This window comes from Scyliorhinus torazame, chromosome 9 (genome assembly GCF_047496885.1).
Source record: "Scyliorhinus torazame isolate Kashiwa2021f chromosome 9, sScyTor2.1, whole genome shotgun sequence".
Lineage (NCBI taxonomy): Eukaryota > Metazoa > Chordata > Chondrichthyes > Carcharhiniformes > Scyliorhinidae > Scyliorhinus > Scyliorhinus torazame.
This window is the reverse complement of record NC_092715.1, coordinates 174,478,141-174,501,304: the sequence shown is the minus strand read 5'-3', so window position 1 is coordinate 174,501,304 and position 23,164 is coordinate 174,478,141. Positions and strand designations below refer to the sequence as shown.

Here is a 23,164-nt window from a genome sequence, read left to right as displayed (position 1 = left end):
AACAGAGGCCAAGGAAAGGGAAAGATTACTGGGGGAGATTTTAAGGGTGGACAGGGAATTTGCAGAGACCCCGGAGGAGGAATTGTACAGGGAGAGGAGACGACTCCAGACGGAGTTTGACCTTCTGACCACCAGAAAGGCGGAGGTACTGTAGAGGAAGGCACAGGGGAGGAGGTATGAATATGGGGAAAAGGCTAGTCGCCTGTTGGCTCATCAGTTGCGAAAGAGGGCAGCAGCGAGGGAGATAGGAGGAATTAGGGACAAAGGGGAGACAAGGTGCGAAGGGCAGGAAAGATAAATGAGGTGTTCAAGACCTTTTATGAGGAACTGTATAGGTCTCAACCCCCAGAGGGAGAGGAGGGGATGCGGCAGTTCCTGGACCAATTGAGGTTCCCGAAAGTGGAGGAGCAGGAGGTGGTAGGCCTGGGGGCACCGATTGAGGTGGACGAGGTCATTAAGGGACTGGGAAGCATGCAAGCAGGGAAGGCCCCAGGGCCAGACAGGTTCCCGGTGGAATATTACAGAAAATATGTGGACTTGTTGGCCCCGTTGATGGCGAGGATGTTCAATGAGGCCAGGGAAGGGGGGACTCTACCCCCGACGATGTCGGAGGCGACGATATCGCTAATTTTGAAGAGGGACAAAGATCCGTTGCAGTGCGGGTCCTATAGACCTATTTCACTATTGAACGTGGACGCCAAATTGCTGGCAAATGTACTGGTATAGAGGACTGTGTCCCGGGGGTGGTGCACGAAGACCAGACAGGGTTCGTAAAAGGGAGACAACTGAATGTTAACGTGCGACAACTATTAGGGGTGATAATGATGCCCCCAGTGGAGGGGGAGGCAGAGATAGTGGCGGCAGAGATAGTGGCGGCAATGGACGCAGAGAAGGCATTTGATAGGGTGGAGTGGGAGTATTTATGGGAAGTGTTAAGGAGGTTTGGGTTTGGGAACGGGTTTATTAGCTGGGTTAGACTTCTTTATGGGGCTCCAACGGCAAGCGTAGTTACAGGTCGACATAGATCGGAGTATTTCCGACTATATAGGGGAACAAGACAGGGATGCCCGCTGTCTCCATTGTTGTTCGCGTTGGCAATTGAACCTCTGGCCATGGCGTTGAGAGACTCCAGGAAATGGAGAGGGGTGATTAGAGGGGGAGAAAAACACTGAGTCTCGTTATACGCGGATGACCTATTGTTATACGTGTCGGACCCAGCGGGGGGGATGATAGAGGTTATGCGAATTTTGAGGGGGTTCGGGGAATTCTCGGGGTGTAGGCTAAACATGGGGAAGAGTGAATTATTTGTGATACATCCAGGGGACCAGGGTAGAGAGATAGAAGGCTTGCCGCTAAGGAAAGTGGAAAGAAACATCCGATACCTGGGGATTCAGATCACTAGGAGCTGGGGAACCTTGCACAGATTTAATCTGACACGGCTGGTAGAACAAATGGAGGAGGACTTCAAGAGGTGGGACATGCAGCCTCTATCGCTGGCGGGCAGGGTGCAAGCAATTAAGATGATGGTCCTCCCGAGGTTCTTATTTGTATTTCAATATCTCCCTATATTAATCACCAAGACCGTTTTTAATAAAATAGACAGGAGCATCACGAGCTTCGTGTGGGCAGTGAAAGTCCCGAGAGTAAGGAGGGGGTTCCTTCAGCGTAGTAGGGACAGAGGAGGATTGGCACTACCGAACTTGGGCGATTACTATTGGGCCGCCAATGTGGCAATGATACGTAGACGGATGATGGAGGGTGAGGGAGCGGCGTGGAAAAGACTGGAGAGAAAGTCCTGTAAAGGGACGAGTTTAGAGGCGCTGGTAACGGCGCCGCTACCGTTCTCACCTAAAAAGTTTACCACGAACCCGGTGGTGGCGCCAACACTGAATATCTGGGGACAGTGGAGGCGACAGAGAGGGGTGCGGGGAGCCCTGGTGGGGTCCCCTATCAGGAACAACCATAGGTTCGCCCCAGGAAGAATGGATGGAGGATTTCAGAGCTGGTACCAGTTGGGAATTAGGAGGGTGGGAGATTTATTTATAGATGGGACTTTTGCGAGCTTGGGAGCATTGGAGGAAAAGTATAAGTTGCCCCGGGGAAATTTCTTGAGATATATGCAGGTGAGGGCGTTTACTAGACAACAGGTGAGGGAATTTCCGTTGCTCCCGACACAGGGGATACAGGACAGGATGCTTTCAGGGGTGTGGGTCGGAGAGGGCAAGGTGTCAGAGATTTATCGAGAGATGAGGGAAGAGGGGGAGGAGTCGGTGGGCGAACTAAAAGGAAAGTGGGAAGAAGAATTAGGGGAGGAGATAGAGGAGGGTATGTGGGCTGATGCCCTAAGCAGGGTAAATTCCTCTTCCTCATGCGCCAGGCTTAGCCTGATTCAATTTAAGGTGCTACATAGAGCACACATAACGGGAGCAAGATTGAGCAGGTTCTTTGGAGTGGAGGACAAATGTGGGAGGTGTGGCGGGAGCCCGGCAAACCACGCACATATGTTTTGGGCATGCCCGGCACTGGAAGGGTATTGGAAGGGAGTGACGGGAGTGATTTTGCAGGTGGTGAAGGCCCGGGTCAAACCAGGCTGGGGGTTAGCTCTATTTGGAGTTGCGGAAGAGCCAGGAGTGCAGGAGGCGAAAGAGGCCGACGTTGTGGCCTTTGCGTCCCTAGTAGCCCGGCGCAGGATCCTACTCATGTGGAAGGAGGCGAAACCCCCCGGACTGGAGGCCTGGGTAAATGATATGGCGGGGTTCATTAAACTGGAGCAGATAAAGTTTGCCCTGAGAGGATCGGCTCAATGGTTCACCAGGCAGTGGCAGCCATTTCTCGACCACCTAGGGGAACGTTAGAGGGAAGACAGATGACCAGCAGCAGCAACCCAGGGGGAGGGGGGAGGGGGGAGGGGGGAGGGGGGGGGGGGTTAGTTTAGTTTAGGTCAATAGATAAAGGGGTTTTGTTACTTGTGTATTGTTAAAAATTTCTGTATTGTTACTGTTGCGTTTGTTTTGTAAGAGGAAAAATTGTTGTTTGGGGAAAAATATTTTCAATAAAATATATTTTTTTTAAAAAGAAGCTCCGGGTGCAGCGCTTTATTAATTGGGAGTCTTGTGTCAGGTGTGCAGATGATGTGACCTGCCCAGCAGAGCTGCTCGAGTGTGGTCAATGTTTAAATGCTGGGAATGTTGACTTGAGTGAGAACACTGACGGTGCACGTATCCGGCTAATGAAGTTGCAGGATATTGCAGAGGCAGCATTGTGGTCCGTCGGCAGGGATTTGAGCTGCCTTCTGTACATAATTTCCATCTCTCAGCCATATAGGAGGACGGGTATCATCATTGCTCTGTAGACCATGAGCTTGGTGCTGGGCCTGAGGTCCTGGTCATCAAACACTCTCTTCCTCAGGCTACTGAAGGCTGCGCTGGCACACTGAAGGCAGTGTTGAATCTTGTCGTCGATGTCTGCCCTTGTTAACAGTAGGTTCCCAAGGTATGGAAAGTCATCCTTGTTGTCCAAGGCCTCGTCATGGATTTTGAAAGCCAGGGCGTGCTGTGTGGCTGGGTTAGGTTTGTAGAGGACCTTTGTCTCGCAGATATATTCATAAAGCCCATGTTCTCGCACACCTTGGTGAAGGTATTGACAACGGCTTGGAGCTCAGCCTCCTAGTGTGCACAGATGTGAGCACGTTGTAGTTGAATTGATGGGACAACCTTGGATCTGGTTTGCAGGTGGTGAAGCTTGAACAGATTCCCCTTTGTTCTGTAGTTTAGCTCCACTCCAGAGGGGAGCTTGCCAATGGTGAGATGGAGAATTGCAGAATAGAATATGGAAGAGCATTGGAACAATGACACCGCCTAGTTTGAATTGAATCTGTTGAGGATCTGTTGGTCAGGATCACGGCTTGCATGTCATTCTGGAGTACGCACAGGATGGTGACAAACATTTTGGGACAGCCAAAATGGAGGATGACGCTCTATAATCCCTCATGGTTGGCAGTATGAAAGGCCTTTGTGAGGTCAAAGAAGGCCATGTACAAGGGTTGGTGCTGCAACCTGCATTCTCTTGTAGTTGCCACGTGGTGAAGATCGTGTCCTTTGTGCCCCTTAGGTCTTTGTGGGAAACTCTTCAGCCACAGGGAGAAGGCGATTTGGGGGACTCTTCTGATGATTATCCCAATAACCGACTGCAGGGAAATTCCTCTGTAGTGACTGCAGTCGGACTTGTCACCTTTCTTGAAGTTGGCCATGACTATGCATCACTGAGATCTCCTGGCATTCTTCTTCTCCTTCCAGATAAGGGAAATTGACGTCACGTATTTGCGCCAATAGTGCTTCTCTGGCATGTTTTAGTGCTTCGGCAGATATTCAATTTACTCCAGAAGCCTTATTGATCTTTAACTGTCGGATGGCTTTTTCTGCCTCTTGCCCGGATGGGGTTATGCCGAGATTGTGGCGAGTAGCATGCTGTGGGACAGAATCGAGGACACTCGTATTGAAGACCGAGCCTGTTAAGTGCTCCTTCCAGCAGGCGCTGGCTGTCTCTCTCTGTCCTTGATGAGCACCTCTCCAGTCTTGGCCAGCAGCGAGATGGGGTCTTGGCTGCTTGGGTCATGGTTGGTCTTGACTGCCCTAAAGAAACCTCATGCGTCATGGTTGTCGGCTAACTGCTGGATCTCTTGCGCTTTCTCCACCCATCATCTGTACTTTAGGCCTTGGGTTTTTTGTTGGACTGTCAGTCTGCAGAGCTGCTTTTTTGCTCTTGAATTGGGTTGCTAAGCTTGTAGCCTCAGATGGGATGGAGGCAGCGTGCTTGTGTGTATTTGCTCCTGGCTGAGATGCCCCTGGTGGAGGTTTTTACATGGAAGTATCCATAGTAGCCCCTCCAGAGACTGCTGCATCAGCATAACTAGAGGGGCAGCTTCTATCTTAGAGCCTTGCTGCAGAGATGGTCCCTTAGAAGGGCTAAGGCGATGATGAAGATAATACGGTGCCATGAGGACAGACACCTTCATCATCAGTAACTGCCTCAGCCATTGAAATGCACTTTGGATTGCTAAAGTAGGCCATCAGCTTAGGGGCAACTGGCATCGACAGCATGCATCTTTGCACCATCAGTGCCACTGACCAGTCAATGCTATGCAATGTTGCATGCATTCTGTGTTTGTTGGTGCACTTTTCCTGCATCGATGTTGACTAATCTCTCGATGGCGGAGTTTGTGGACACAAGCTGTGATGGTCTAAAAGTTGAATGAACTTCTGTTTTCTCAGCCCATGACTGCACAGTTCTTCCCCCTATCATGTGGGGACATATTTTGCATTGCTGGTCAAAGCCGAGATGCCTTGCTGTGACTCCCAAAGCTCTGAATCTGTGCACAGTTGAACGTGACTGTGTTTGTCCTCCATCCTCTGAAGGGTCTGCACACAGTTGTCTCTGCATCTCTCACCTTCTCCAGCTCAGTCATGACATGTTAGTCACCCAGTGCAAACCTTAATTATGCATGAGGAACACTGATGTGAATGCATCTGCGCTGATGGAGGATGGGCTTCAATGATGTAATAGTGCTGGGACTGTGGCTTCCAATCTGTGTGAGGACTCAGTGATGTTGCACTGGTATGCTCCCCCTTCACAAATGGGGACACCATTTTACGTAATTATCAATTACGTAATCACAATTACGTAAACACGTAATGTGTCTCACACATTATGAGACATGAGAAGGAAATCTTGAACTTATTTCTGACAGTGGAGCATACATTTTTTGCAGAGTTCTGGACACTCTTGTGGCGTATCCAAAATGGTGCTGGGAACGTGAACCCAGAAATCCCACCCGTATTTCTAACAGATCCTATTTTCACTCGTAGGTGATCCGAGGCCGGATGTGACTCATAAATGAGAGAGACCCAAACTTATCAGTGCCAGTTTAACTCCGTGCTGGCTGTTTGTTGACTATTGTGGATTACTATTTAAATGGTAAGCAATTGCAGCATGCCACTGTGCAGAGGGACCTGGGTGTCCTTGTGCATAATCGCAAAAAGTTAGTTTGCAGGTGCAGCAGGTAATTAAGAAGGCAAACAGAATTTTGTCCTTCATTGCTGGAGGGATGGAGTTTTAAAATGGGGAGGTTATATTGCAGCTGTGTAGGGTGCTGATGAGGCCACACTTCGACCACTGTGTCCAGTTTTGGTTTCTTTACTTGAGAAAGGATGGACTGGTACTGGAGAGTGTGCAGAGGAGATTCACTAGGTTGATTCTGGAATTGAGAGGGTTAGCTTATGAGGAGAGACTAAGTAGACTGGGACTGTACCCATTGGAATTTAGAAGAATGAGGGGCAATCTGATAGAAACATATAAAATTATGAAGGGAATAGATAAGATAAAAGCAGGGAGGTTGTTTCCTTAGGCGGTGACACTAGAACCCGGGGGCATAGCCTCAAAATATGGGGGAGCAGATTTAGGACTGAGTTGAGGAGGAACTTCTTCACCCAAAGGGTTGTGAATATGTGGAATTCCCTGCCCTGTGAAGCAGTTGAGGCTACCTCATTGGATGTTTTTACGGCAAGAGAGATAGATTTTTGAACAGTGAAGGAATTAAAGGCTGTGGCGAGCAGGTGGGTAAGTGGAGCTGAGTCCACCACAAGTTCAGCCGTGATCTTATTAAATGGCAGAGCAGGCTCGAGGGGCAAGATGCCTCCTTCTGTTCCTAGTTCTTATGTTCTTATGAATCTTGCGGTGAGTAACTCTCCTCCTGACTCCCCAAAGCATGTCCACAATCTACAAGACACAAGCCAGGATGTGATGATATACGTTTCACTTGCCGAGATGAGTGCAGCGCCAACAACACTCGAGGAGTTCGATACCATCCAGGACACAGCAGCATACTTGGTTGACGTCTCTTCCACAAACATTCACTTCCTCCACCACTGACAAACATTGGCAGCCATCTACAGAATACACTGCAGGAACTCACCAAGGTTCCTTAGGCAGCGCATTCCAAACCCCCCTCAGCACAGCCATCTAGAAGGACAAGGGCAGCAGACACATGGGAACACCAGCACCTGGAAGTTCCTTTCTACCAGGTGGTGGTGTTCCCATGTGTCTGCAACCATTCTGACTTTGGCATTCCTTCATTATCGCTGAGTCAAAATCCTGGAGCTCCCATCCTATCAGCTCTGAGGCTGTATCTATCCAAATGAACTGCAGCAGTCCCAGAATGATGCTAGCTTCTCAAAGGCAACTAGGATAGGCAATGAACGTTGGCCTAGCCAGACAAGCCCACATCCCCTGAATAAATGTTTTAAAAGCAATTGGCCCAGGCGAGGATTTGTCATATGTGTTTCGTGGAAGCCTTTGGCCAAATAAAACAGCATCTGTCTCTAATCATGTCTGAAAATCTTTAGCAGGAGGTGGGAAATATAACATGCAGATTAGACCTGGTAGGGGGAGATCTAAACTTTGTGGAGTCTTTCGGAAATGTGGGGTTGCCTTTTGGATATGGCCTGGGACATATTTGGGAGTGCCTTGGGATAGGTAAGGTACCCTAAGAATTGGTAAAAGTGGACATGAATGTGCTTAATAAGTACTTGAAGCATTGGAACTGTAAAAAGCAACTGTCAAGAGGAATTATCAAAGCTGTCAAGTACCAAACGCCACTGTCAAGTTGCCGAGGTATTAGAACTCCTTCCCTTTTAAATCTTTCAAAAAAGGTATTGCTTACTATTTCACTTGTCAGTTATCATTACTGGATTTGTGCTGCATAACCGATTTCACAGCCTTCCATTATCACTGTTGAGTGCCTTCCATTTCACAAGTTTGATTGATGCTCCAAGTGGTTGTGGACTCTGAAATGGAACTATGAATTCCACAGCTTGTTTTTACAAGGGTTTAAGCATTTGAATTAAATGTTTGTTCTTGGAAAGAATTATGAATTTGAAGAAATGTAAATATTGTGAATGGGATTTTATGACTTGAGTTTTTTTCAAATAATGTTTGCAATTGATACTGAGAAACTTTATTTTGTTTGTTCTCAACAAGGCTCCTGGGGCCTATCCATAGTGGGTACTAGATGAATTGGCATGGTAGGTGTTCGTGTAAATGGTGGTAAGTAGGGGCCAAATGTTGGCACTAAGTTGATATAAGGGTTATCAGCGGCCGGGGGAGGGCGATACATGGTGCAGTGGTTAGCACTGGGACTACGGCGCTGAGGACCCGGGTTCGAATCCCGGCCATGGGTCACTGTTTCTGTGGAGTTTGCATATTCTCCCCATGCCTGCAACCCAAAGATGTGCAGGTTAGGTGGATTGGCCATGCTAAACACCCTTAGTGTTGGGTGGGGTTACTGGGTTATGGGGATTGGGTGGAGGTGTTGACCTTGGGTAGGGTGCTCTTTCCAAGAGCCGGTGCAGACTCGATGGGCCGAATGATAATTCTATGATAAATTCTATGACATGATAAATTGCCCCTTAATTAGAAAAAAATTATAATTGGGTACTCTAATTTTTTTTTAAAATAAACAGACGGGGAAGGGTGGTAAAGGGTCATTAGTTAGCATGGAGGGTATAAGGGACCAAGAGAGGTGGGCAGAGTGTCACACATTGCAATGATAGAATGATGGGTTATGGGGTGGATGAAGGAACATAGGTTGGGATTGAGGGGTGATGGTGCATGAATTGGAATTTTAGATTTGATTGTTTTAGTTTAATTCACTATAATATCATTTATATTCCTGGAGATATTTAGGTTGAGATTTTCCGGTCTTTCCATTGGCGGGTTGGAAAATTTGACCAATCAGCCAAATGTCTATTGACTAGGCAGGAGTTTCCCATGGGATCGCAAAATGCCAGCCTTGATCTGTCATTAAACGTTGAAGATATTTTGTGTCAAAAATACATAAACAATGAACAGCGTTTTGTGACTCCATTGTGCCTGGAAGATGCAACTAGCTGTTCAAAACTCCATTGATGTTGACAGGACCGTAAAATCCCACCGACAGGTAAAGCCATAACATTCTGCCCAGTGTTACCAGAGGAAACTCTATCTGTCACATGGGTCACAACGGGTCGCCAAGAGGCTTAATGTATCTTTTCCATTTTCCTAACTTTTAATTTTTCCTCTTCCTCATATCATTCTTTTTTCCCTTTTGTCAGTCTAATTGTGGAAAACCGCTGTCAAGGCAGGACTATTTGAGCACTTACAAGGCAGTGAAAATCTTTTTGAGGAAAAGCAGGGATTATGACATTAAGGGGGATAACGTTTGCCTCCATAATAATAATCTTTTGCTTTTTCTCATTTCCCAGTGAGGGATAATTATGAATTGCTGGCTCAGATGTACATCTGGGAGATGGCAATCTTGTGCACAAGATTCCAGCCACATATATCAAAGCCAGCATATTCTGTCATTTAAATAATGTGACATTTTAAAAAGTCATGTAAATTCCTAAAAGAGAACTCTGGCTTATGTGTTGCATTTTAACATTACAAGTTTTTAATACAATTGAGAAAGTATTGGTTCTTGTAAATGTTGATCTAGTGGTAGCTTTGGTTATATTACAGTTATTATTGATCAATTGATTTGGAGTAATTTCAATAACCCAATGTATGCTTGTACAACTAATAGTGCAAATCTCTCATGGATGGTTTTGTATTAATCATTCCCAATTCTTAAACTTATCTAAAGAACCTTCTAATGAATAACCATATGTTGGCTTGTGTTTACAGCTAATATAAATAGCACGTGGCATTAGTAATATAACTTCAACCAAAAATGTGTTACTTTCGAGTTGCAGTGGATGCATAGCTTGTAATTAACTTTAATAAATTTTCCAGTTCTTATTGCCACCACACTACAAAACTGGGAAAAATTTAATTCTTTTCATTGTCAAAACTTTATTTTTTTTTCTTTTGTTTTGTTTTTATAAACTTGGATTACCCATTGTTTTTTTCCAATTAAGGGGCAATTTAGCGTGGCCAATACGCCACATCTTTTGGGTTGTGGGGTGAGACCTGCGCAGACACGGGGAGAATATGCAAACTCCACAAGGGCAGGGGGCCGGGATCAAACCTGGATCCTCGGCACCGTGAGGCAGCAATGCTAACCAGTGCACTACCGTGCCGCCCCTGACTTTAAAACATTAAACACCTCACTCATCTACAGTACAAAGATATCAAAAATTTAAATTTTACATTTGACTTTTTGAAATTATTGATTTATGATTGGGCTGTCGAAACGCGTTTTAGTGAACAGTTAGAAAATTAAGCACACCCTGATGATAGCACCATAATTAATCAATTTAACCTTGCACTGAAGCATTCATGTATCTCTGTCTCCCATACCCCATGTTTATCTTGCTGGGATGCTGTGTCCATCCCCAAGATAATTCTTCCTTTCCTAAATTGTTGCACCTTTTTATGTGTTGTGTTTTCACAATTGAGTGTGAACAAGTTAGGAGTTCCAGTTGAAAAAAGAAAGCTGTTACATCAACTTTACCCTTTCAGAACTTGAAAAGATGTGGTTGAACTATATAAACTGAAAATCACAAGCAAACGGGTAATGCCAGAAAGCCTCTGAACAGGAGAATATTTCTGGTAATCTTGCTGTTTGCTGCAATACCAATGAGTATCTTGGGATTATGACTCTTTTATTATTTCGAACTGCAAGGTTATCCAAATTTCCAAAAGCTAAATATTGCATATTGTAATAGAGTTGAAGTAGTTTGAAGACTCCATATTGGTAACAGTTATGATATTTTTGTGTCATATTATAATGTTCAAGCAGCAGTTCACAAAGAACAGTTCAGAACTATATTATCCATTATTGTCCTTTGGGTAGAAGGAATGGCCCATTCACTGTTCCTTCTATTCACATATTCTGTTTGGTATCCTTCCTGGCTCTTCTACACTGAGAATGACCCAAACGTTCCAGGTTATACCTCAAACTGGAACTGTGGAAAAATTCCTCCAATCATTAGCACAATAGTTCTGTGGTCAAGCACAGAATGGGATGCGGAATAGCTGTGCTAACAAAAAGCTTATGGTCATTTAATTTCTTGAAATGTCGAATCCCTCAAAATACCCTTATAAATCTGTGTTTAAGGAGGTTAATGAAGACTTGGCAGGTACATCAGTTTGCAAAACTCTTTGGGAGCTGGAATTATGCAAAAGGTCTGGAGTGGTAAATATTTAGCGAAGGAGGCAGGAATTTATCTGTTAATTAATGTTGCCTTAATTGTGGATATATTTCTATCGTCCATGATTTAAAATTAAATTAGCATACTCTTCTAAATGCATAAGCTATCAGGAGTAGTTGATGAGGATTTCTGAAGGACACCTTATGCTTGACTAATTATTTGAATTATTTAAGAAATAGCAGAATATCACTGAAGAAAATATAAGGAAGGCTGTTGAAGTTGTAGCTTTTCACCTGCCGTCCAACATTAGGTGGCTCTTAAATGTGATAATGATGCCAGCGGAGGGGCGCGAGGTCGAGGTGGTGGTAGCCATGGATGCAGAAAAGGCCTTTGATCGGGTAGAGTGGAAGTACCTGTGGGATATCCTGGGAAGGTTTGGGTTCGGGCAGGGATTCGTTGACTGGGTCTGGCTGTTATATCAGGCACGGGTGGTGAATGTAAGGACCAACCAGGTCTGATTAGAATATTTTAGTTTGTGTTGGGGGACAAGACAGGGGTGTTCACTCTCCCCACTACTGTTTGCCCTGGCCATAGAGCCCTTGACAATGGCGCTTAGGTCATCGAACATCTGGCGGCGGATAGTGAGAGGGGGGGGGGTGGAGCACAGGGTTTCACTCAACGCGGACGACTTGCTCCTTTACATAATAAACCTGTTGGGGGGATGGCTGGGATCATGGAGATATTGGAGGAATTTGGTCAGTTCTTGGGCTACAAATTCAACATGGGTAAGAGTGAGGTGTTCGTGATTCAGACACGGGGCAGGAGTGGAGACTGAGGGAGTTACCGTTTAAAGTAGTGGGAAATGGTTTTAAGTACCTGGGGATTCAGGGGGCAAGGGATTGGGGTCAGCTCCATAAGTTAAATCTGTACAGGGCGGTTGAGCAAATGAAAGGGGATTTCCGCGGGTGGGACATGCTCCCACCTTCATTGACGGGGTGGGTACAGACTGTGAAGGTGACAATCCTTCCGAGATTGCTCTTTGTGTTTCGATGTCTTCCAATTTTTATCCCTAAGGCATTTTTTAGGAAGATGAACGCGGTGCTCTCGGGTTTTGTATGGGCTGGTAAGGCCCCAAAGGTGAGGAAGGTCCTTTTGGAACGGGGGCGCGGGATGGGGGCTTTGGCCCTTCCAAATTTTATTAATTATTACTGAGCAGCGAATATATCGATGGTTAGGAAGTGGGTAGTGGGGGAGGAGTCGGTGTGGGAGCGAGTGGCGGCGGTATCCTGTAAGGGTATGAGCTTGGAGGCTTTGTTAACGGCACTTCTGACATTCTTGCCGGCTCGGTACTCCACAAGCCCAATGGTAGTGGCAGCCCTGAGGGTGTGGGGGCAATGGAGGCAGCACATGAGACTGGAGGGGGCGCCGGTGTGGTCACCGATCTGTGACAACCACTGTTTTGTTCCAGGAGGGCTGGATGGGGGCTTAAGGAGATGGCAGCTGGCAGGGATTGAGAAATTTGGTGATCTCTTCATTGAAGAGGGTTTTCCGAGCCTGGAGCGATTAGAGGAGGAGTTTGAGTTACCGGGTGGGAATGGATTTCGGTACCTGCAGGTACGGGACTTAGTCCGGAGGCAGGTTCCAAGCATCCGTCGCCTCCCTCTAAGGGGACTCCAGGATAAGGTGATGTCAAAAACGGGTTGGGGAGGGTCTCGGAAATATATAAAGAATTGATGGAGTGGGAAAGGGTGGTGAAGAGGAAGTGGGAGAAAGAGTTGGGAGGGGAGTTGGAAGTCGGACTATAGGAAAAGGCCTTGGGGAGAGTCAATTCATCCTCATCGTGTGCCAGGTTTAGCCTGACCCAGTTCAAGGTGATCCATAGGGCTCATATGACTATGGCCCGGATGAGTAGGTTTTTTGAGGAGGTGGAGGACAGGTGTGGGAGGTGTGGGGGAAACCCGGCAAATCACGTACATATGTTTTGGGCGTGTCCGAAACTGAGGGCATTCTGCCAGGGATTTGCGGACGTCATGTCAGAGGTCCTGGAAGGGAGGGTTACTCCGAGTCCACAGATGGCAATATTTGAGGTGTCGGAGGATCCGGGGAGAGAGGCCGACGTTTTGGCCTTTGCCTCCCTAGTGGCCCGGAGACAGATTTTGCTGGAATGGAGGGACTTGTAGCCTCCAAAGTCAGGGGTGTGGGTCAGTGATATGGCAGGGTTTCTCAGGCTGGAAAAAATTAAGTTTGTTTTAAGGGGTTCAATTCAGGGGTTCACTCGGAGGTGGCAGCCGTTCATCGATTTCTTTAAGGAAAACTGACAGTCAGCAGAAGGGGGGGGCAAAAACAGGAGGCATGGCATTGTAGAATAAGGATCGGGAATCTAAAGTGCGCGCAGTCAGGAGGTAGGGTGGGGGGAAAGTTGGGTATGCTGTTGTGGCGTGTGTCGGTCCGCTCTGCTGTTTAGAATGTTTAAATGTTAAAATTATTAATGCTTCAATAAAATGTTTTCTTAAAAAAAAATTGTAGATATTCAGAAAGCATATGATAAGATGCCAATACCATTTGTCTCTGTCTCTTGAATGTGTATGTTCAGCCAGTTAATTGGGTGATTCATATAGTTCATTAAGTTCATTGGGGGAGTGAGTGAAAAACTTAATGAGAAGACGGGAGTGCAAAAAGTAACGAGAGGAGCAAAGAGAAAGTATGTAAAGAGACTGGCAGCTAACATTAAAAATCGTTTTCTGGAGGCATAAAATTGAAAAAGGCAGTGAAAGAAGAGGTAAGGCCTAGTCAGGACCAAAATGTAATTTATCCATGGGGGCAGAGGGCATAGCTGAGGTATTAAATGCATAGTTTGCATCTGTCTTTACCAAAAAAGAAAATGCTGCTCAAGTCATAGTGAAAGAGGAGGCAGTTGAGACACTGAATGGGCTAAAACAAATGGTAAAGAGGAGATATCAGAATGCCTGCTGTACTTAAAACTGATCAGTCAACATGACTGGATGAGTTGCATCTGAGGTAAGTAAAGATGACAACTATAAAGGCACTAGCCATAGACCAATCCTCCTTGGATGCGGGGATGGTGCCGGAGGACTGAAGAATTGAACCCTTGTGCAAAAAAGGGAGCAAGAATAAGCCCAGCAAATGCAGGCCAGTCAGTTGAACTTTGGTGGTGCGCACACTTTTGGAAACAACAATCAGGGACAAAATTAACAATTTTCCTATTTTGCACCTGTCATCAGTGTAGAGGATACAAATAACATCCCAGAAATAATTGTGAATCAGGAGGTAAAAGGGAGGGAGGAGCTTAGAACAACTGCATTCACCAGGAAAAGAAAAACATTAGAACTAAGAGCTGGCAAGTCCCCAAGTCCTGATGGACTTTATCCTAGAATCTTAAAAGATGTGGCTGCTGAGATAATAGATGTATTGGTGATAATTTTCCAAAGTTGCCTCAATTCTGGAAAAGGTCTCAGATTGGAAAATAGTAAATGTGACTCTTCTATTCAAGAAAAGAGAGAGACAGAAAACAGGAAGTTACAAGCCAATTTGTTTAACCTCCCTTTCATGGTGAAATTGTCGGAATATATTATTACGGAGGTTATGATGGGGCACTTGAAAAATATCAGTGCAATGAGGCAGAGTCAACATGATTTTGTGAAAGAGAAATCTTGTTTGATTAATATATTGTAATTTTTTGCCAAAGTAACAAGCAACATGGATAAAGGGGAACCTGTGAATGTGCTGTACTTAGATTTCCAAAAGGCATTTGACAAGGTTCCACATCAAAGGTTGCTATGCAAAATAAGAGCTCATGGTATAGGGGGTAACACATTAGTATGGGTACACAATTGGTTAGCTAGAGTAGGTATTAATGGGTCACTTTCAGGTTTGCAAGATGTGATGAGCAAAGTGCCACAGGGTTCAATACTGGGGCCTCAAATATTTGCAATTTATATCAATGACTTAGACGAAGGGACTGAATGTCTAGTTGCTAGATTTTCTGATGACATTACAATAGATAGGAAAGTAAGTTGTGAAGAGGATATAGGAAGTCTGCAATGAGAGAGGTGTTATGACTGGGCAAAACTTGGCAGATGCATTATATTGTGGAAAAATGTTAATTTGTCAACTATGGGGTGGTGCAATGGTTAGCACTGATCCTTCACGGCGCCAAGGACCCGGATTTGATCTCGGTTCCAGGTCAATGTCCGTGTGTAGTTTGCACATTCTTCCCCTGTCTGCGTGGGCCTCATCCCCACAACCCAAAAATGTGTATGGTAGGTGGATTGGCAACACTAAATTGCCCCTCAATTGGAAAGAAAATCTTATCCACTATTGCAGGAAGAATAGAAGAGCACGATTAGGGGCTGGTTTAGCACAATAGGCTAAACAGCTGGCTTGTAATGCAGAACAATGCCAGCAGCGCGGGTTCAATTCCCGTACTAGCCTCCCCTGAAGTCTTGAGGGATCTGGGTGTCCTGGTAGGTGAATCACAAAGCACTAATATGCCGGTACAGTAAGGGATTAGGAAGGCAATGTAATGATGTAACTTATTGCAAGGGAATGGAATATACAAGCAGGAAAGTTTTGCTACAGTTGTACAGGGTGTTGGTGAGACCACATCTGGAGTACCGAGTACAGTCTTGGTCTCTGTATTTAAGAAAGGATGTAAGTGTGTTCGGACCTTGAGACAAGGTTTGCTTGACCGATGGGAGGGTGTTATCGTATGAGAAATGGTTGGGCCTGTATCCATTGGCATTTGGAAGAATGAGAGATGATCTTATTGAAACATACAAGATCCTGAGGGGACCTGACCGGGTGGATGTTGAAAGGATTTTTCCGGTTGTGTGAGCGACTAGAACCAGAAGACACAGTTTAAAATAAGGGGTCACCCATTTAAGTTGAAGATGATAAAAAATGTTTTCTATCAGAGCGTGGAATCTTTGGAACTCTCTTCCCGGAGAGCGGTAGAGACAGGACCATTAAATATTTCTAAGGCACAAGTAGATAGATTCTTGACTGATAAGGGAATCGAAAGTTATTGGGGGTAGACATAATGTGGAGATGAGGCCAATATCAGATCGGCCATGATCTTATGGAATGGCGGAGGAGTGTTGAGGGACTGAATTGCTTACTCTTGCTCCTAACTCCTACGTTCACCCACAGTGCTGTTAAGCTGGGAGTTCCAGGATTTTGGTCCAGCAACAGGAAGGAACAATTATATATATTCCAACTCAGAATGGAGTGAGACTTTGAGGGGAGCTTACAGATGGTAGTGTCCCCAGGTGCTTGCTGCAGTTGCACTTCCGATCGGCGGAGGTCATGGGTTTATAAGGTGCTATCAAAGAAGCCTTCGTGAGTTGCTGCCATACATTCCCTAGCTGTTGGGATGCGATTTGCACTCTTTTCTCTAGAGCATTAGCCCAGGCTTCTGGATTACTAGTTCAGTAACATTATCACCAGGCTACCATTCCTGTATTTTCCTGAGGGCAACAGTGCTATGCAATCTGTGTGAACAAATAATTCCCAACAATCCTTTTTTGAAACTGCGAGTGCCCAGTACCATCACCTTGGAGGAAACTACAAATTAAATAATTACTGTAGTCAGAGCAATACTTTTACTGTTATCAACTTGCTGTAATTCAAGTGGAAAGTCCATTGCAACCGTAAAAGCTCAGGCTATGCAACACACAACAGAACTAAAAGGATTAGCAAAAGAAAGAAAATACTTTATCATCTTCTTATTCCTAGAAAGGTAGATATGAACTGTAACAAAATGTATTTATGCTTCTGCAGTGATGAAGACAATGAAGATGGATTCTGCCAGCCATACAGAGGGATTGCATGCGCTCGATTCATTGGAAACCAGAGCATTTATGTGGATTCCCTGCAGATGCAGGGAGAAATTGAAAATCGAATTACGGGTAGGCAGCAGAGCAATTGTTATTTGTACTTCTGCCCACTGAAGAGGATCTTTTGTTTTATGAGGTTACCTCAACCTCTTCATCAAGTCTCATTTAAATATGTCTAGACATATTGTTTGTTTTTAAATTTTAGAAGTATATTTATGCCATTATATGTGCGATACAAACTGATTTTCTACATGTTCCAACAAAGGGTCAACATTTCTGTGATCCAAGTACTGAGCAGTTGATACTTTGGGTAAATGCTGTAATTTTTAAAGTTCTGCTTAATGGGGTTGTCTTGAATTATCTAGTTTAAACAAAGTTGAACTTCATTAGTGCCAATTTGCAAATTAAAATTTATTTTAAATTTTGATCCTTTGTCTGCACATTTTAAAAGCTCATACCAAACCGCAAGCAGAATTGTCCAAGTTTTGTCCTTACCTGTTTGTATATCTCTTGTCATACATGTTATCTCCTTGTGATATTATCTCTGTCTGGATTTGACTTTCTGACTGCCAGGATTTTGATCAAGAGCTCTATCTTTTTATTCCTCAGCAATGACTGTGCATAGCCTCCGTTTTCAGTGACCAAACTATCGATGCCTTTTAGATGTAATAGATTGGTTTTTGGTAGGCTGCATGAGGAAATTATGAGGAAGGTGTAAATTGGACGTAAACAAATTGGCAGCTTGTTTTTCTTTTCCATTGAAGTCGGTGGTAAACAGGCTCCAATCTGTGTGTTTTGCCCTGCCGCCAAAGTCAAATTCCACCTTGTTTTTTTATTGCAAATGAAATGATTGTTGCAGCATAATGACAAAGAAATGCCATTTTGTGTATGGCTGTTGCTTCACTTTTAAGTATTAAAATTCAGAAACCTGTGATGGGTATTTGTGGACAATAAATAGCTGGAAATGGAGTCGTCCTAAAAGTTCCAATTTTAGCTTTAAAGTTAATGACATTAGAGGGTTCCTATCCGAGCCAGATATTGTGACCCCTGCAAAGGTGCACAGTGTTTGCAGAAGTACAGCTTTTCATTTGTCTCTGATATTCAACTCGTTTTGTAAAATTAATAAATAATATGTAATTGTTTGCTTTAGTTTCCTTCTTTGTTTCATTCTATCATTCTCTATTTCTATGTTACCCTTCCCTGCCAGCACCTTGTTCCCTTCTCACCAGTCTATAGATCTTGCTTGAGCATGTTATTAATAACACTGGGTTTCCTCCGGGTCCTCCGGTTTCCTCCCACAATCCAAAGATGTGCAGGTTAGGTGGACTGGCCAGGCTAAATTGACCCTTAGTGTCCAGAGATACATAGGTTAGGTTAAAGGGTTATAGGAATAGGGTGGGGAAGTGGGCTTAGGTGAGGTACCTTTTCAGAGGGTTGGTGCAGACTCGATGGGCCGAATGGCCTCCTCCTGCACTGTAGGGATTCTATGATTACTACAGCTGACACTGCTCTCATTGCTAATGCAGTACTTACAAAGATTCAGAACTTTATTTGTCACATTTTGAGGTGATTGACAACCGTTAAATTAATGCAAAATTAATATATTTTTTACATACTGGGCTGGTTTAGCACAGTGGGCTAAACAGCTGGCTTGTAATGCAGAACAAGGCCAGCAGCGCGGGTTCAATTCCCGTACCGGCCTCCCTGAACAGGCGCCGGAATGTAGCGACTAGGGGCTTTTCACAATAACTTAATTGAAGCCTACTTGTGACAATAAGTGATTATTATTATTATTATGTGCAGCAAGGTAGCATTTCAAGCCAATTCTTTACAGAATCATTTGGCTCTTCGAGCAGCTTCCTTCTACAAATCAGATCAACTTTTCAAAAATGAATTACTGTAGATGCTGGAAATCTGGCCATCAATCAATCTGAAACATTGGGCGAAATTCTCTGCCTTACAACGCCACAAACACGAACCGTGATCAGGCGGCCAGTCAAAATTGAGGCCTGCATCTGGCGGCGATTCGGGCACCATGCTCCCCCTCACTGGTGCCGATGACGAGATTTGCGTCCCGCACTGTGGCATGCAAAACCAGCATTTGCATGTATTTAAATGTGATTAATGGATTGGACACCGGATTCTCTGCCCTTCCACGATGCTCTGCTCGTCTCCTCTCAGGCAGAGGTCTCATCAGCGTGAATTACTAACAGTATTGACAAATGTGGACTGGGTGCCATGGCTGCTGAGGGTGAGTGGGAGGTTAAAGAAACACTGAAAGGGGCAGCAAGTGGTACAGTGGTTAGCACTGCTGCCTACAACGCTGAGGATCCGGGTTCGAATCCCGGCCCTGGGTCACTGTCTGTGTGGAGTTTGCACATTCTCGCCGTATCTGCGTGAGTTTCACTCCCACAACCCAAAGATGTGCAGGTTAGGTGGATTGGCCATGCTAAATTGCCCCTTAATTGGAAAAAAACTAATTGGGTACTCTAAATTGTTTTAAAAAGAAACACGGTTGAAAACTGTTGGGCTTACTGGGGGATGGCTGCCGAGGCCAGGGTTGATAGCGGGTAGTGACCTGGTGCCACATCCGTGGACTTGGGGTGTCCCCTCCGGATCAGGGTGGTCTGGCTCAGACCGCCATTGCTGCAGTCTGTTTTTTAAATGCATCCCTTTGGTGCTACTTACAGGCTCCTGGCTGCTCACACTGCTGAGTGCTGCCTGTGCCCGTTAAATGCTCAGAAGGCCTCTGGTCATCTGGGAGCCCACCCAGGCCACCCCTCTAGACAATTTCATACCCCAGCTGTATCATAATGGGGCAAGCTCAATCAGGAGCCCACCAGGTGTTGGCGTCCTCGGAGGCGCTGCCCCATTGCAGAGGACGCAGGGATCAGCAGAGTTCACCCCACCCAAACCTGCAGCCTTTGGAACCCTCCTGGGCTCTCAGGGCAGAGGACTCACTAGTGACAGCCACACCTCCAGATCTCCAATCTTCTCTGAACCATCTTGGTGGCTGCAGTGAGTGTGGTGTAAGTGGAGTAAAAACAACCCCAGCTGCCAGGCTTTTTGGCGGTAACTCCGACCCCATCGATTAGAACACCTGATAGGCCGGGGATTGCTTGGAATTCACGCCAGCAGAGTACTGGCTTATTAGCATGTCCTGAATTGCTCCACGAATAGCACTCACAATGGGAATACAAAATTCACCTGGTTTCCTAAATGGCGAGTTTTGCCTTATCACTCTTGTTTCACTCTCCAGATGCTTCCTGACCTGCTGAGTATTTCCAGAATTTTCAGATTAATTTTGCTTAAGTAAATTTGCAAAGGTGTTGTTTACTTGAACCATGCAATTTCCTGTATTTGAAACATACAAAAATGTAGGATTTTCAAGCTTGCAACCAAGCACAAATGGTCACTGTGCCAAATCTGACTACAGAATTGCACTTTTACTTCCTGTATTATAGAGACACCATGTGGTAGAGTGAAACAATTCCTGCCCTGCATATATTTGAGTTGCTTGTGGCAATCAAATAATAACCCTAGAATTACAGCAAAATGTATGGAATTTAATCATCTTTATTGTCACAAGTAGGCTTACATTAACACTGCAATAAAGTTACTGTGAAAAGCCCCTAGTTGCCACATTCCGGCGCCTGTTCGGGTACACAGAGGGAGAATTCAGAATATCCAGTTCGCCTAATATTATTTGCACCATTTCAGAGAAAAAAGAAGTTGTTGAGCGTGACTTTCTTGGGCATCGGTGTTGTATTTTTCTACAATACCTTTCCTTAGAATTGGTATGGGACATAGTATGCACCCACCATGCATTGCCTCATTCTCCAACAAGGATAAATGAAACTTCAGTGCACCTTTGCAGTTTGACAAATGAAGGTGCCTCTGCTGACACTATCTGTACGTGTGGCTTGATAGGCAATTAGTTAAAATAAAGTTCCCTTGGAAGTTTCATCTTGATTTGAAGATGGGAACCAAAATGGACATTCTGGCTGGCACTGCAGTACTCCTGGTACTTAAATGAAAGAGTATTCAACTTTCACAAGGAACTGCTGCTCTACGTTTTAAAACATAAAAGCATAAGAATTATATGTGTAACCAGATATTTTTATACTATATACCAGGATCGAAACCAAATTTGGTTTATATAAAGCTGACTCATTACAATTTCAGATCACCAGTGTTAAAGTTATCAAATGTTCTAACATTTACAAAATAGCACAATTTAGTGAATAAATGGTGATATTCAACCAGTTTGTGTTTGATTTGAAAGCAATTATTTTTGTTTGAACTGTGGATGCCATTGGGTGGAGCCCATTGCTAAACAGTAATTTTGTTGAATCGTCTAAAAATAAAATCCTGTATAAATGTGTGCATTATACTTTACTTGAAATACTCCACATTTAAAGAAACAAATTCCACACATTTTCTTCAATAATGCTTCAATGTTTCATTAAAATTGTTATCTCCAACCTGAAGATTAACACGCTGTACATGAATTATTTGTTCTAGCTAAATTTAAGTTGATTTTTAATCAAATGAAACATGTATCATACAAAACTGGGACAAGTGGCTTATTGTAATAATGTGTTTGATAATTATAGGTTTCATATAGCACCAGTTTATAAATCAAATATTGTGTTTCTCATTTCAGCTGCGTTTACTATGATTGGTACTTCCACCCATCTCTCGGATCAGTGTTCGCAGTTTGCCATTCCATCTTTCTGTCACTTCGTGTTCCCTCTTTGCGATGATAATTCCCGTAATCCCAAACCACGGGAATTATGCCGGGATGAGTGTGAAGTTTTGGAAAATGATCTGTGTAGAACAGAATACATCATTGCAAGGTCGAACCCGCTCATTCTTATGCAGCTTCAGTTGCCAAACTGTGAGGATCTGCCACTGCCGGAAAGCCCAGAGGCAGCAAGCTGCATGAGAATTGGAATTCCTGTGGATAGGATTAACAGATGTAAGTATGAAAAAGATTTAGTTTGTCTTAACTAATCCCATCAATCATTGATCCCATTCTCCTGTTGTTCTCTGATGGAAATATTGCCCTTCAGGTAATTAAAGTGTTTAGACCCATTTAAACACTCGCACTGATGGACCTGAAGTGAAAATCACAGGTTTAGGCCACCCACAGACTGTGGGATATAATAAGCAGAGCTTCCAAATGTCAGTAAACAAAACTTTGTGGCCATCCAGGGGAACAAAATTCCCTGACAGCTCTACCATCAACCTCCATCTCCGTTCCCCCACCCACTTCCACTAATGCTTTTTGTTTTCTGCTGAAGCGCAAAGCTGGTCAATTACTTTAAGGTTGACTATATGTAGACCATATCAACATTCCGAGTAGGAAAACATTGTACCCTTTAATAACAGTGCATTGACCCAAGAAGCAAGAAAGCACTTCTTTCTCTGTCCTTTAAGGGCACAATTTTTAATTGGTATTAAACAATCCATAGAATTAACTGGATTTGATAGTTCAGAGGACAATTGTGATTCACACACAAGGTCTGAAAGATTGATTTTTTTTTTTAATGAATGTGGTTGTTAAGGTCATTCAGTTTTTGAACATTCGGGTTCTTTGTGAAACAACTATGGTTATATATTTTTGGAAATATGATACATGAATTTGACTGCAAGCTGCTGGAGAGAGGAACACAACAGCTACAGACCATTCAGTCCCGAATCTGTTCCTCCATTCAATTAGATACTGGCTGATCTTTATTTTAATGGCATCTAACAGGCTTTGTACCATAACCTTTAACACACTTGCCTGACAAAAATCTATCGATTTCTTTTTATAAGTTTTCAGTTCGTCCAGCCTCAACAGCTTTTTGTGCGAATGTTCCAGATTTCCATCACCATTATGTGAAGAAATGTTCCCTGGCATCACCCATGAACGACCATGCTAAATGATGTGCCCATGTTCTGAACCTCCACACCAGAAGAAATTCTTTCTCTCCATCATCTTAAACACCTCAATCATATCACCCCTAAATTTTCTATACTGAAGTTAAAACAGTATTGTCTACAACCTGTCCTCAAGGTGTGGCACCCTGAATTGAAAACTAAGTACTCTAAATACCATAGAACCAGAGCTTTAAGTGACTGTAACATAACTTGCACCCCTTTAATTGTCAACCTCCTGTTGGCCTTTGAAATTAT

General features: G+C 44.3%; 1 protein-coding gene across 6 annotated transcripts in view; it reads left to right on the top strand.

The window, feature by feature from the left end:
- ror2 (receptor tyrosine kinase-like orphan receptor 2) overlaps positions 1-23,164 on the top strand; it is a 324,120-nt gene that overhangs the window by 277,543 nt on the left and 23,413 nt on the right. For all 6 annotated transcript variants that reach the window (XM_072516837.1, XM_072516833.1, XM_072516836.1 and 3 more), the window contains 2 exons: positions 16,926-17,053; positions 21,648-21,962. In XM_072516837.1, coding sequence (XP_072372938.1) covers positions 16,926-17,053; positions 21,648-21,962 — 443 coding nt within the window. The remainder of the gene's footprint in view (positions 1-16,925; positions 17,054-21,647; positions 21,963-23,164) is intronic.